This window comes from Equus quagga, chromosome 17, assembly GCF_021613505.1.
Source record: "Equus quagga isolate Etosha38 chromosome 17, UCLA_HA_Equagga_1.0, whole genome shotgun sequence".
In the NCBI taxonomy this organism is placed as follows: Eukaryota; Metazoa; Chordata; class Mammalia; order Perissodactyla; family Equidae; genus Equus; species Equus quagga.
Window position 1 is genome coordinate 46,370,600 of NC_060283.1, and position 16,311 is coordinate 46,386,910.

Below are 16,311 nucleotides of genomic sequence, written 5' to 3' on the forward strand. Positions count from 1 at the left end.
ACACTAATGTCCTCTTTCAGGAATGTTGGTGGCTTGACTAGGGGCAAAGGAGGTGGAGAGAGTAGACCGTGCAGAAACAGCCTCAGAGAGAGAATGAGAGAGCTTGCCGATGGTTCCAGTTGTGCAGGAGAAACGATGAAGGATGACTCCCAGACTCTCAGCTTAGACCCTTGGATGGATGGGGTGCCACGCTGATTGAGATATAGGACCTGGAGGAACAGCTAGTTTAGGGATGAGGAGTACTTTTTCCTCCAATCCTAGAATTTCTGTGAAAATGGATAAAGAGACTTCTATAGAACTTTCTACACAATTTTTTTTTTTTAAAGAAACAGTTTTAGAGTCCTTGCTAAAATTTAAGATCTCTCCTAGATCACCTCTTCTCTCCAGTTACCATCATAATAGGCTTTCCAGTATGGCTCAGCATTATTTCTAAATGGCTTCTCTGAGCGATCATCAAACATTTTCTGTGTTAGGTATTTCCTCCACCTGAGCGAATAGAGAACAGTGGTGAGAGTCGGTTTACGATGCAGCCTTCTACCCTTGAGTCTCCTGACCACTCAGACAGGTCTTGTCTGGGTTTGCCACACTAACATTTTTTTTTACATTGTTTTAGTCTAATTCCACCCTATTTCAGTTCCAGCTGGTATAAAAACGCTTTTCTTTATTCATGAGCTTAGCAGTCTTGGAAAGAAGACAGGAAAGTCACCAGAGCTGATGCCCGTTTCCTAAATCACCCAGTGACCATCCGTCATTTCCTGACCCATCACCAGGACCGTGCGTGGAGGCTGCATGGGGACCAGCTGTTGCCCCCAGGAGCACAAGGCCACCTTCCCTGAGGGCTTGTGACCAGAGGTGAAACTCGGATTAAACTCACATACTAGACCGTTGAATCCCTCCTACAGCAGAGAAGTGAAGGAAATGGGCCACAATTGAAAAAAGACCACAAGTGAAGAGAAAAAGAGGGCTTTTAAAGTTCCTTTTGATTTTTAGAAATCGGAATTTGGGGGTATTTTGCAGCTGTGGGAACTGTTAAGATGGGCTGGTGTGTAGACCTTGAGAGGCTGAGGAGAGGGACCTGAGGACTCTTGACTCTTCATAATAACGGTAATAAACTGCAGAATGGTGGAGCCAACTTTGTTTGAGCCCCCAGTGTGTTCAAGAACTGTCCAAAGAACCTGAGATGTATTACCCTTTTTTTTTTTTTTTGCTGAGGAAGATTGGCCCTGAGCTAACACTGTGCCCATCTTCCTCCATTTTGTATGTGGGTCGCCACCACAGCATAACTTGATGAGCAGTATATCTGTCCACGCCCAGGATCCAAACTTGTGAACCCCGGGCCACCACCAGGCTGCTGAAGTGGACCGTGCAAACTTAACCACTACATCACTGGCCTGGCCCCTGTATTACCCTTTTTTATTCCTTACAACAGGCTGTAGGGTAGGGACTAATATTATACCCTTTTTACAGATGAGGAAACTGAGGCAGAGTGAAGTTTAGTACTTGTCAAATGTCATACAGTCACTTGGTAGTAGAGCCAGGATTTGAACCTGGGTGGTTTGTCTCAGGAGACGGCAGAGGCCAAGAAGTCTAAGAATTGATGCTGTCACAAATAAGAGAATTATGAAAAGGCACAATTGTGCAAAAACATATTTTTGATTTTTTTTTAGAATATTGACATTTTTAGTGTGCTTGCAGTATTGGGGAAAGAATTAAAGTAACTCACAAAAAGATCTGTCTTAAGGTGTATTTGTTGACTAAAATTTTAAAATAAAGTTTTTTTTTTTTACTTCTTTATTTTGAGATAGTTGTAGATTCATATGCAGTTATAAAAATAATACAGAGTGATCCCATATACCCTCCCCTTAGGTCCCCCAAAGGTAACATCTTCCATAACTATGGTACACAACGGTAAATACTACAACCAGGAAAGTGACATTGGTATACTCCATCCACCTTATTCACGTATCAGCAGTTTTACGTGTCCTCATTTGTGTGTGTGTACTCACTTCTGTGCAATTTTATCACATGTATATTTGTGTGACCCCGCAGTCAAGATAGAACACAGTTCCATCCCAAGGACCCCTGTGTCACCCTTTTACAGTCACTTCCACCCATCTCCCTTCCATCCTCCCTAACTCCTGGTAACCACTAATGTGTTCTCTATCGCTGTACTTTTGTCATTTTAAGAATATTTTATAAATGGAATCATACGCTATGTAACCTTTTGGAATTGACCTTTTTTCACTCAGCATAATTCCCTTGAGATCCATTCAAGATGCTGTGTGTGTCAATAGTTCATTTCTTTTTATTGCTGAATAGTGTTTTATGGTGTGGCTGTGCCACAGTTAGTTTAGCCATTCATTCATTGAAGGACACCGGGTCGTTTCCAGTTTGGAGCTGTTACAAATAAAGGTGCTATGAACACTGGTGTACAGGTTTTTGTGTGAACATGCGTTTTCATTTCTCTGAAATAGATGTCCAGGATTGCTGGATCATATGGTTAAATGCATACTTAGTGTTGTAAGAAACTGCCAAACTGTTTTCCAGAGTGGCTATAACATTTTACGTTCCCACCAGCAATGTATGAGTTACTCAGTTTCTTTGCATCTTCTCCAGCATTTGGCATTATCACTAGTTTTTATTTTAGCCGTTCTGATAGGTGTGTAGTGATAGCCCATTGTGGTTTTAATTTGCATTTCCCTAATGGCAGAAGATGTTGAACATCTTTTCATTTGCCATCTGTGTATGCTCTTCAGTGACACGTCAGACCATGTCTTTTGGCCGTTTTCTGATTGGATTGTTTGGGGTTTTTTTCACTGTTGCATTATGAGAGTTCTTTATATATTCTTGATACTAGTCCTTTGTCAGATGTGTGATTTGCAAATATTTTTATCCTAGTCTGTAGCTTGTCTTTTCATCATCTTTGCAGAGTCTTTTGCAGAGCAACTATTTTTAATTTTGATGAGGTCTGGTTTATCAGTTTTTCTTTTTCAGGTCTTGCTTTTAGTATTAAGTCTAAGAAAAAATGGCATTTCGCTTCCTGCCTCTTCTAATGTGCTGTGTCTGGTCGTTGAGAAAGAAAGATGTGCGAGAGGATAGACACTGGAGGGTGAATGTTCCTTCCAGATTCTGTTTAGTTTGGACTCTGGTGTCTGTCATCGTGAGCCATCCGTCAAGATCATGGCCCCAGGATAGACCTTGTCTTCTGAAGACCGTAAGATGATGACAGTGTGAAGAGAAAAATATTTCCAGAATCTCAGTTTCTGGAACCATCTATGGTACCTCCTAACACAAGGCCTTTTTGCACTTGCGATCCTCTGTCTGGAAGGCTCTTCCCTGCCCCCTTTGTCTGGTCATCTCCAGCTCACCCTCTGATGTCCACCTTTGCGGCCCTTCCTCGGAGTGCCTCCTCAGCTCTGTTGACATTTGGAGTGGACAGTGTGCCTTGTTGTGCAGAGCTGTCCTGAGCCCTGTAGGATGCTGAGCAGCATCTCTGGCCTCTGTCCACCTGATGCCAGTAGCACCGTCCCCCCATACCCAGTCGTGACAACCAAAAATGTCTGTGGATGTTGCCAGATGTTTCCTGAGGGACAACACTGTCCAGGTTGAGGACCACGGCTCTAGACTCTCAGCTCCGGGGGAGTGGGTGCCAGGTCCATTTCTGTCCGTATTCTCACCTCAGCACCAGGCTCGGCAGAATGGTGCTCCATTAATGTTTGTGAATTACGTAAATGGACAGCTGTACCTACTATCAGACAGTTCTTTACATGGTGACCTTGGGAATACACCCTGATTTGAAAAGAACCATGTGGGTTTAGTTGTGAATTTGAGCCCTGGAAATCAATAGTCCCTGTCTACACAGTTGAATACGGGCCTCCTTGCCCTCCTCCGTGGCTGACTGACATAAGGATGCAAGAGTCTCAAGCTCCTGCCCGATTAAAGGCCACATCGTCTCTTCACACGGCCAAAGCAGCAGGGGCCCTCATGGCCTGGAAAAGCATCTCCATCATTGGTGGGGCTGGAGGTCTCCCGCTAATTCTGAAGCTCCCGAGGAAAGAAGGCATCTCAGCAGGCAGAACGGGGCCTCCTGCAGGTGGCATTTTTAGGGTAATTTGGTGCAGGGTGATATTGGAGACCCAATTCAGCATTCACCTGCTGAGTAGCCTTCCCTCTCCTGCTGGGCCCTGCTCCCTTTTCATGAGGAAAGCAAGGAGAGAAGGGATTTGGGCTCAGTTTTGCATAGCTAAGCACGCAACTGCGTATAATTAGTTCAGAAAGTTCCTAGGGAGTAAGTACAGTGGTCTTAAGAATAATTTAGGGTATGAGTGAGCGTTTTAGGTTTTTCTCTCTGTACCTGGTAGTTCTGTTCCCTGAACCTGAATGATAGGGCTAACTTTGGTTCAGCAAAAAAGAAAAAAAAAAAAAAAGACGAGACTGCCATTGGGGGTGGGGAGAGACCAGGCTGGGGGTGGGAAGGACAGGCCGATGGGAGGGATGGGAGGCAATGACTGGTTGTGTCAGCCCGATTCCCTGCTGCTACTTTATGGGAAGGATGTCAGGGGTGCACAAAGGGTCCCCGGCATTAGGAAGCTGGGGCCCATCTTCCTCCTGCATTGACTAGGCCTGGTGCGAGTGACTTCCCTGAACGGGGCGTCCCCCCTCCAGCCGCACAACTTCTTTTCAACAGGCTGTAGATGAGCCTGATTTGTTAAGGTGGGCTGGCAGCCCAACGCTTTCATTACCTGTCACACAATCCTTCCCCTCGGGGATTCACAGAAGTCAATCTGCTGGATTCCTTCGTCTCCCACAGAGAGAAGCCTTGCATCAAAAATTCCAGGGAGAACCATGATGACAATTGGTGCCAGTGCCATTGTTGCTTTGACAAGAAACAGTCTGACCTCAGACTGAAGCTTTGATTCTAAATTAAGGAAAGTCGGTGGTATCATCGTGTGACACCTTGGGGGAGAGCAGGAATGTGTGCTTTCTTATGCTCCAGCAGAATTTCTCATGCTTGGCATGAACATTTGGGGCCAGATAATTCCTTGTGGTGGGGAACTGTCTTGTGCACCAGAGGACATTTAGCAGCATCCCTGACCTCAACACACTGGGTGCCAGCAGCACCCTGTCCCAGGTATGGGAATCAAAGATGTCTCCAGACATTGCCAAATGTCCCCTGGGGGGCAATGTCGCCCCCCTCCCTTCCAGTCGAGAACCGCTGCACTTGAGTAACAAGCATTCTATTCAATTCTTGTGCCTTGCAAAGCTGCGGTCACTTGTTTACTCTGAGAATTTGATGATTTAAGCACAGGACAGAGAGGTGGAAGTAGAAAGAAGGCAGTGTTTCTTCACCTTTCCTCAGTTGACCCTTTAAACTCTGTTGCAAGAGGCAGCATGACATCCTGGCTCAGAGGGTCAGTTTTCAGACATCTCTTTACCATGTGCCGTCTGTATGATCTGAGAAAGTTGTTTCGTTTTCAGAGCTTCAGTTTTCATCATCTGTAAAATGTATATACTAATGCCTTCTTCTCCAGTTGAGGATTCAGCTAGATGTTGAAATTATAAATCTCCAGGGACAGCGCCTGGCATATAGTAGACATTCAATAAATGGTGGCTCTTATTCTTGAGTACTTAAGAATGAATTCCACAAGTTTTAAGCAAATTGGAATTTTTTTAAAAGTTAGCAGTAACTGTTGCTGCCACTCCACAGAATAGTAATGGAAACAATTTCCATTGAACTACAGTTTATCTTATAAACGTTATTGAGTTCTTACCATATACCAGATAGTATGCTAAATGCAGAGAATAAAAAAACTAATAAACTGTAATCCGTGCCATTAAATATCTAATATGCAGATTTAGCCACATAAATGGGTCAAATAATGTTCACCAAAATAGAGCCACCACTTACTGGAAAAAACTCAACCTATGGGTTATAATGGGGTGTAACATTCATTTTAGTGTATGTAAAGGGATCCCACTGTATTATTTCTCAGTTCTCTCCTTTCCTAATAACTACCATTTTTTATTCAAGTTTTTATAATCCCGAGATTTACCCACTGTTCTCGTGCTTTGTACCCTTCTCCCTCTTACTACACGTTTTCATCTGCTCTACATTCCTGCTGCTATGTTTTTATAAATTGAAAAGGGATGTTTGTTTTAAGTGATATGGTCATTGCAGAAATTTTGAAAAATACAGAACAGTATAAAGAATAATAAAGTATACTCATATTCCTGTCATCAGAAATAATTATATAAATAATATCTTAATATCTCTTTCTGGTCTTTTTTCTGTGCCCGTGTATAATTTTTACAGTCAATTGTACCATAGTTTTCTTTTTTTCAGTTAAGATATATCCAAAGTATATTCCCGTATCTTTAAGTTTTCTTCAAAGATAGTTTCCTAGCCGTGGATGATACTGTGTTGGATGGAGTCATGAACTGACCCTTGTTGTTGGATCTTGTAGGTCGTGCTCTCCCAGACAAGGTCCCTGAGCCAAGGATAAAGTGCAAATGAGTCATTGAAGAAGTGGTCAAACAGTAAGGGAGTGGGAGGAGTGAGAATGAGAAAGAGAAGCGGCCAATCAAGGGGGTGATGTCAGGTGAAGTACCTCCCTCAGCCTGATCCCAAGGGGAGCTCTGGAGCATCAGCTACACCTTCAGGTGGTCTGTGCCACCTCCAGGCAAAGGAGCTGGGCTTCTGTACTCCCAGACCAGTGGGTCAGCGGCTGTGGGCCTCTGGGGTGGAGGAATGATGTACGTAAACTCCCTGGCACGGAGAGCCCACTAAGAAAACGGGCTCCAATTCCCAATAGCAATCCTTTGGCCATAACAAGTGCAAACTGCTAGCAACAGAACACACAGAAGCTAGAGGATTAGTTCACGAAGCTGGTAAAACGGCATCCACAGTGTTCCCTCCATTGGAAATTTAGGTTTCAGTGATAATTGCTATTGCAATATTTATTGCAAAGAATATTGCAATGGTTTTGCTACTAGAAATAATACCACAGTGAACATTTTTAGACCCAGATCTGTTTATTATCATCGGATCGATTAATAGGAGTATTATTGTTCCAGTAGGTATGTACATTTTCAAGATTGTACAAACAAAAAATTGCCTTTCAGAAAGATGTTTATCAATTTACACTTCCAACACTTACTGTTTATTTTTTACTAGCAACAATCTAGAGAGCATCGATTTCTCACCTATGAGTTGAGGACCCATAGACAACATCAAAATTATTCCAAGGGGTCAGAAGAGTCATGTTCATGGTCCAGCTTGAGTATAGACTGAGTGAATAAATAATATCTCAAAATCTGGTTTTTTTGAAATGTATCCAGATGCTCTTATAGATAAAAAGAATTTGCATTTTATTAAAGTATTTATGAATTCATGGAAGTTTTATCCTGTATTTTCACAGGTACTAAAAATATAATTAACCATAAAGTATCTAATACTTTTCATGTCTACAAAGGTGCTACCTTGTTTTAAACATTGAGAACCAGTGGTCAATATCACTATAATGTGTTAGGTCATCCCTTGGCTATTGATTAGGGAATCACCCATTTGAACTGTTGCATCTTAAAGATTGTCAATAAGAAAATCTATAGAGTTGATACCATAAGTAAAACAGATTTAATGACCTAAGTCAACAGACTGAAAAACATATCTCAGAGCCATTAACAGTTTTTGGAACATATTCACCCACCTCTACCATGATCCATTCCTCTGCTCTGTTACAGAGACATCGAAACACACCAGGATTGTCTTGTTCTGTGTCTTAAATAGTCTAAGGAAGCTATAAAGATAGAGAGAGGGCTTTATCAAGGTGGAAGTGTTGCGTTTGACCCCTTTTCTTAGCTTATCTCTTGAGACTTTCTGAATAGCTGTTGAAATGAAAATCAGGTCTTGAGCATTGAGGAAGACGAGGGGAAGGAAGCCAACATTTACTGAGCATCTAGTCTGAGTCAGGTACTATGCTGGTTACTGTCTTTCTGTTTGTGCGTATGGAATTCTCATGACCACCCTTGAAATTTGATTTCTAGGAAGGTAGAGGAGAAAGCTGAGGTTGATAAAGATTGTGCCTTGCCTTGGATCTGTTAGAAAGTAGATGGTAGAATTGGGATTTAAACCATAGATTAATTTTCCCTGACACTTATAGGAGAATAAAATACATGTCCCATAATCTTGTTTCTTTTTTTGAGGAAGGTTAGCCCTGAGCTAATATCCATGCCCATCTTCCTCTATTTTATATGTGGGACGCCTACCACAGCATGGCTTGATAAGCAGTGGGTAGGTCCATGCCCGGGATCTGAACTGGTGAACCCCAGGCCGCCAAAGCAGAGTGCACAGACTTAACCACAACGCCACCGGGCTGGCCTATATAATCTTGTATTTTAAAAGATAGACAACTAACAAAGCCCCAGTCGCCTTCTTCCTCATAACCTTCCCCCTTCCCACAAGAGATTTCAGAATGAACAATATGTGGATGAAAGGCACTTGGATGTCTGTTAGAGTGTATGTAACAAAATATGTGTCTCTTCACGGGGCCAGCCCAGTGGCGCAGCCGTGAACTGCGCACGTTCCACTTCAGTGGCCCGGGGTCCGCCAGTTTGGATCTCGGGTGCGAACATGGCACTGCTTGGCAAGCCATGCTGTGGTACGCGTCCTACATATAAAGTAGAGGAAGGTGGGCACGGATGTTAGCTCAGGGCCAGTCTTCCTCAGCAAAAAGAGGAGGATTGGTAGCAGATGTTAGCTCAGGGCTAATCTTCCTCAAAAAAAAAAAAAAAGTGTCTCTTCATAGAAGGAACCTGTAGGATGTGGTTGCCATACATTTCAGTGGTGGAAGATTTCTTTCTGAAGTATTTTTAGGTTCCTTTTTGGCTAAATTAATTAGTGCCATAGATTGAGCGTACACTTTGAAGTCTGATAAAAATTTTTTAAGACTTCAGAGAGATCTCTAAGCTTGATAAAAATTTTTTAAGACTTCGCAGAGATCTCTAAGCTTCTCCTCAGTAACCGGAAAGGGCTCATTTTGAAACCACCAGGCTGCTGTCACTCTGATCAGGTGGCATTTCCTGTTTCTTCTTTCGGTTTTAAAGATGCTGACTCATTCTGGTAACACTCTGTACACTTCTGAAAGGTATCAAGATGCAGCTAGTTTTGCTTGTTCATCTGATTTTCTATCTTAGGAGAATGTGGTAGATGTTTGGAAAATAAAGATGGGTTTGGGCGGACATATTTCAGTAATGTTTGTAGAGGTTTGAGAGACAAGAGTCCTCCTCTCACCCTTGTAGGACCATATTTGAGGCTTAACGTCATTTATTTGTGCATGAACAACTACTGTCACTAGACCTTGGCCTGTTGGCAAAGTATTGGTGAGAAACAGTTGGCCTGAGTGCTAGGGTGCACAGTCCTATTTAAGGCCACTTAGAAGTTTCAGTTTGGCAGCTCGGGACCTTTCCTTCACATTTATTTCTTTGAAAAGCTATGTCAAGAAGACTGTTGGGGGATGTCATGAGGTTAATATAATCTGATGTGCTGTTTTCCTCTACCTGCTGTAGCTCCTCTGAAGAAATGATTAGTCCAAAGACAGAATACATAATAAGGGGCCTTAGGTTCTAAGAACCAGGATCCTAGAAACACAGAGACCAGAAGGATATCAACACTTTCCCAGTGCTTGAGAAAATGTCATTGAGGGGAGGGGGCTGGTTGTCATACCTTCCCCCTTGAGATAAACTAGGGGACTCTCCTTGACAAGATCTGTGCTAGTTGTTGGCTCCAGGTGCTGCATTGTTAGAATCCCACCCTCAGGGTGGGCTTGATCCAGGAGACTCACTGCCTTCCCATGAGGATGATCCATTTTAATTTTCCTAGCCCAACTTTTAATGCCCAGCTCACTATCCATCTTTCCATCATCCAGTGTGCCTCCCCTGGACTGTATGGCTATAGGAGGCAAACTAATTCATGTGTAAGCAGTCTAAATCTTTCATAATTTCAGTTTCAATCTTTGGGTATAGTCCAGAGAATGATGTAAATGGATTTAGGACTTTCCACATCACTGTTGCCCAGTATTCCCATGGTGGATTTAGAGTTTGTTAGGTGAGGATACTCAGATTGCGATCTCTACATACTGTCTCCCACTAAAAGGAACCAGAGGTCCCTGGAGAAGTGGCCAGTTCCACCTGGGACAGGAAGTGTGCAAAATGAGCCAGAACGTCTTGTCAAACCAGAAAACAGGGAAGCTCTTGGGTCCCCAGGGTCATGTGAAAGGTTTAGGAGCCAGGCTGAAGAGGCTCATATTGATTGTCAATCAAAATAATGAAATTTAGGGGCCGGCTCCGTGGCCGAGTGGTTAAGTTCGCGTGCTCTGCTGCGGTGGCCCAGGGTTCGGATCCTGGGCGCGGACATGGCAGTGCTCGTCAGGCCACGTTGAGGCGGCATCCCACATCCAACAACTAGAAGGACCTGCAACTAAGATATACAACTAACGTACCGGGGACTTTTGGGAAATAAAGCAGAAAAAAAAAAGGTGAAATTTCAATGGACCCAGACCCTTCAAATATGTTGAAAAACATGAGTTCGTAATTATACTAAGCAAACAAACTAAACATCCCCTCTGGTCAACTCTAAGAATTTGAGGTCACCCACTCATTATTTTAAGAATGATCTAGGGAATGACATATTTATCCTGTGTTTGCTGTGCAACCTGAACCTCAAGATAACCAAACAGCTGGTTGTGGAAATATCCTTTTTCAGAGGTACTCCATCGAATAAATGAAGAAGGAAAGTTAGAATTACAAAAGCACCATTTGGCAACCCCTAATGAAACAATGCACTTGGGCAATGATCATGAGTAGCTGCTAACATCACAACAAAGAGAGTTGGCCGCTGTCTCCTGCTTCCAGCACCCGGTGCAACACCTCTATGAAATATTCTTGCAAAATAAGAAATTGGAATCTGATCCACCTCTAGAGCAGAGGTGACAGACTTCCTGTAAAGGGCCAGATAGTGAATGTTTCTGGCTTTGCTGGCCATATGGTCTCTCTTGCAACTGGGCAGCTCTGCTCAGCTCACTCTAGAAGCTCGAATGCAGCCACAGACAAAACAGAATGTGGCCCAATCCGGCCCAGGAGTTTGTACAGCCCCGCGCTAGGTCTGACGACAGGAAGTCAGAAGACAGGAACTTGTTAAATAGCATCACATGAAGGCAATTAGCAAACTCTAGACTGTGGGAAACTCCACAGGACAAATAACCTGATTTCTTCAACAAAAAAGTTCCAAGGAAAAAGTTAAAAATAAAGCAACCAGGGGAAGATTTTAAAAAAGCCCAGAGACATATCAACCAGTTGCAATGTGTGCAGCTGATTGAGGTCCTGATTCAAAGACCCTATAAAAAAAAATTTGAAGGCAATCAGGAAAATTTGAACACTGACTAGATATTTAACATGTAAAAGAGTTATTAATTTTTTTCTTCTCCCCAAAGACCCCCAGTACGTAGTTGTATATTCTAGTTATAGGTCCTTCTGGTTGTGCTATGTGGGACACCACCTCAGCATGGCTTGATGAGTGGTGCTAGGTCCGCACCCAGGATCCAAACTGGTGAAACCCTGGGTTACCAAAGCGGAGCGCATGAACTTAACCAAGCAGCCACGGGGTCGGCCCCTGGAGTTATTACTTTTTGAGTGGGATCATGATGATGTGTGTGTGTGTGTGTGTATATATATATATAAATTCCTTAGGTTGAGAGTATGTGTTGAAAATATTTTGAGTTACATGTATGATGTCTAGAATTTGCTTCAAAATAATCTTTGGTTTTAGAAGAAATAAAATAAACCATGAGTTGATAATTTTATCCGGATGTTGCGAACTGGAGATTTGTTTTATTTTTGCATATATTTGAAATCTTACATGACATAAAGATGTTAAAAAAATATGTATTTTATAAAATATATCGCTCTAAACGTTTTTTAGAGAATGAAAGAGATGGAGTACTTTCCATTTGTTGGACACTCCTGGGTCCTCCTAAAACAGATGGGAATCATCTGGCTAAGAGCAGGAGCCAGAAGAGTCTTTCCAGAGTTTTTTCCCCAAACTGTTTACATATATCTTATTTGTTATACTAAATAGAGCCAACAGATATCATATTATTTATCATTTGAGCTGACAGATACTGTATTATTTATCATTTGCTCATGTGTTATATGTAAAATTCATTTTATTTTGTAAAAAAGAATTTATTGGGTTGAAAATGAGCTTGATCTTTTGTGGCTGGCTATACAAGTCCCCCCTTTTTTAATGGAGTAGCATTCGTTCAGGCGGGGGGTCTGACCATGAGTGCTTGCACAGCTTGGAGAGGTAATGTGAGTGATGGCAGCCGGCTGGGCCTGAGGCCCCAGGGAGCAGAGGGAGCTGTGGCAGATGGGAAAGCACAGGCCCACTGTGCAGGATGTTTGCCGTGGGAATAAGGGCCCCGTGTTACCAGAACTCCCATTCGTTTTCATTTTTACTGAGAATAACTCTCCATCTAGATTGTATGTGACATCTTCTAACTTTGGGTTGCTTAATATATTTTTAGAACGCCTTGTATTCCAAACCAAACACTTGAGCCAGCTGGATTATCCCATGGGTCAACCTCTGATTTACTGCCTGCCAGTGATAAGGCCCCAAATAAATAAGACGCCGTGGGCACTAGGATTCTCAAGTCCCGCAGCCCTGCTTTCTGTGAGCTTCCAGTCTAGTTGGGAGGCAGAAACATACTTGAAAAATAAAATGAGAGGTGCAGCTGGGAGATGCTATGGAAATTCAGAGAAGAGCGTGAGTAGCCCCATCTGGGGCCATCAGGGAAGGCTTCCCACAAGCCGCGGAAGGAGTCAGGGGACACGCTGGTGCCCAGTAGGTGGAGGGTGCGGGGAGGAGGCAAAGGTGTGGGCAAGACCAAGGCTACAACAGAAAGTATGACCCTTTAAGAGGAGAGGTGGTAGATTTCACACTTTAGTGGCTCTGCATAACCCATCCAGCGAGGATTTTTCAGGTCAAGATGGTGTTCTGAAGAATCAGGTGAAACTTGACAGCAAACAGTTGGAAGTATGGCACTGAAATCCAGCTGAGCATTTGAGCTATGGATTTGAGCATCAGCTGTGTAGAGGTGATGGTTGATGTCATGGGGTCTGTAGGGAGTGTGTTTCTCTAATGTCTACCATTGGCAAGTGGTACCTCTATACATGTAGGGACGCGCTCTGAGTCTGGCGTTTGCAAGACTGCCAACCCATTATTTACTATACTAAATCTCACTTAAAGCTCAAAGAAGTACCCAGGTACCTCAAAAACATACCCTACACAGGAAAGGAAAGGTTTGGAGTAAGAAAAACTACAAGTAAGTGGGGAAAGAGAAATCCACAGTTGGAAGGATAAGCCTGTGATGATGGCTTTATTTATAGCTTTACGATCTCCCTCCAAAGATAGCCTAAACTCCAGACTTTTTTCACTGTTATGAAAAGATTATTTAAGAAACGGAAGCATTTAAACAGACTTATGATCTTCTGTATTGATGCTGTGCAGTACATTTGGGCAACAGCTTTATTCTTTCTCTCTTAGTTGAAAGTTGAAAGTGTAATTTCTCTTAAACATAAAAATAAACACGAGGTTACTAGGGTCTTCCCGTAATGAGAATCTGCTTGTCCTAGAGAGTTAGCATTTCAAAGCCTGATAATGCCAATAGTTATTTCATGTAAAAGGTTATCTATTTGGACGTGAATATGTCAATATTAGGCATTTATAAGCCTAAAGTAATTTATGGGTCAGCACCCTCTGTCTTGGCTACTGAACTTTGGCGAGAAGCAAGAGCCTAGTGTCAGACGTGTACATAAGCCTGGTGGGTTTAGACGGGTGAGCATTTAGCCTAGGAAAGCGAGACCAAGAAGAAGTTAGGCCCAGAGCATCAATCAGAAGTCGCTCTGATTCCAAGTTCTGCACAGCTCTGACACCGTCCCAATGCACTGTTATGAAACCACTCATAGACATCTCTCAAAAACTTCACAAACCCAGGAAACCAAGAAAAACACCCATGGCAGCCTTCCCTCACTTCATAATGAAACTGTTCTTTTAGCAAAAATGCATAACCAAGCAAAATTCTGCTGAATAAGATAGCTATTTATTTAGGAGACTGTCTTTGCTGACTCTAAGACGTTGGAGCTGTTAAATTTCTCTCTGTTACGATCCTTTCTACCTGTTTTACGACCTTCTACATAAATCTGTAGCATTTGGGTGAATCAACTTTAAGCTATCAGAGGCAAAAGCAGTTTGACGTCCTTTATGCTTTCTGAGTGTGCAGGTTCAAATATTTATTCAGATATTTGCTACTCCAGATGGATTTCTCTGGGAGGCTTGGGGAGTGGAGATTATGGGATGCTGAAGGTAAGTGCTGGAATAGACTATAGAGCAAGAGTCAACAGTTCAGATTGATGAAGTTGGCACCAGTCACAGGATTTGACCATTTGTAACAGAGATCGTACGAATTGTTTTTATACTTATGATGGCTCTGTGATCTGTTAAATTTTAAAGAGGAAATTTACTTCCTGAAAGAAATAAAGAAGAGAGGAAAGAGGGAGGGAGGGCACAATGTCAACATTTTAGATGAAATGAGTAAAGCTTCCATAGTCAGGATTTGGAAGTTCTCCAGTGTCCGGCAAGCTCAAAGAAACGCAAGGGATTGTCATGGTATTGGAGCCAGTCCTAGGTGCCAAAGTCAAAATAGGCCACACTGGCCATAGGAAAGCCCCAAGTAGGAGCGTATGTAGGTCACTTACACGTTTTGAATTTAGACAGGCTGCGTTTACACAATTATTTTACAATTAAACTCTGGAGAAACTCTGAATGTTCTGAATTTTTAAAATATGCTTGTTTCACAATCTATAAGAAGATTGCCCATCACCTTGAATGATGGCCTGAGTGGTTCGCCTTGTGGCCCAGGGTGTGTGTGTTGGGGGGACAGTGGGGGCAGTCTGCTTTCCATGACACTCCTCTTCACACCCGAGTGAATTTCGCTCTCCACGGAACGTGTTTGGAACAAACACTGAGGCTCAGGACTAAATACAACTATTTTCTTAATCATGCTCAATAAACATTCTTTTGATGCAATAAAAAATAATTAACAAAAATAGAAAGTGTAAGCCATCAGGTTTAATCCCACATGTATTTATTGAACATCTACTATGACCTGGCGTGGGAAGTAGGACAAGTGACTAGAAAGGAAGATGAGGAAATACCAAATGCCAGCTCTGCCTGATGCTGTCCTGGAACCCTTGCTTCTCCCTGGAGCACATGCATTTACCCCTCGCTGTAGGTCACCTGTCACTTACAAGGCTCCCCTCTTTCTTGCACTCTGCAGACACTCCCAACCTCCCACATGTAAATGCACACAACAGGAGGACAAATTGGCTCCTCAGGAACCAAATCAGCCACCTCACCAATTCTGCTTTTGTTTTACCAGCTGCCGCTTTTAAGTTCTGTTTAATGAAAGAATTTGCTTTTCTGTGAACACATGCAAATGTCCTACCTCTTACTTGTCACAGCCAAAGAAAGCTCAGTAAGTGGTAATCAAGGAAGAACGCAGCTCTCAAACGAATCACTGTAATTGAGGATATCAGGGTAAACAATGCCAGCCTCACAATTGATCAATTTCCCCATTGTTCTGCCCTATTGTAGGTCGAAGGGCATCACTCAGTTTTATTTTAATAACAGTTCTCTAATTAAGAAAGTAATATGCTTATGGTAAAAAAAATCGAGTACATGTAATTATAAGATAATCATAGCAACCCAAGGGATTTGCTCCCTTGTTTCAGACCCTCGTTGGTTTCGTGTAACCCTTAGAATGAATTCCAAGAGCCACCCTAGGCTCTATGGGCCCTTCAGGATCTGGCCCTTCCTTCCTCTTCACCTCCTGCCCCGCCTGTCTCCTCCACATTCCTTACCTCACAGCCACGCCGACCTCTAACATCCACCTTGGCTGGCATGCCCTTCCCGTCAGTGCATGGGGGGCTCCTTCTCATCATTCGGGCCTCATCATATGTGTCTGCTCTGCAGAAATGGCTTCCACAACGACCCAATCTCATGTGACCCCACCCCCAGCTCTTCATTCATTCACGTCACTATGTTAATTGTGGTCCTTAGTCCTCTGAAATGACTTTATGCTTACCGGTTTATTTTCTGTCTCCCCTCTAGAATGTCAGCTCCAGGAGGGCAGGGGTCTTGTCTGTCTTATTTACAGGTGTATGCCCAGCACTTAGACAAGAGTCTGGTACACAGTAGGC

The 16,311-nt window shown here is 42.9% G+C and overlaps 1 protein-coding gene across 3 annotated transcripts in view; it reads left to right on the forward strand.

Moving 5' to 3' along the window:
• The window catches only part of SERPINE2 (serpin family E member 2), a 58,322-nt gene that overhangs the window by 17,861 nt on the left and 24,150 nt on the right, over nt 1-16,311 (forward strand). Inside the window, exon 1 of one of the 3 annotated variants that reach the window (XM_046644360.1) lies at nt 12,728-12,817. The exons of the other annotated variants lie outside the window; for them this stretch is intronic. Coding sequence (XP_046500316.1) covers nt 12,798-12,817 — 20 coding nt within the window. The 5' untranslated portion in view covers nt 12,728-12,797. Of the gene's footprint in view, nt 1-12,727; nt 12,818-16,311 lie in introns of those variants that run through there. 3 annotated transcript variants of the gene reach the window in all.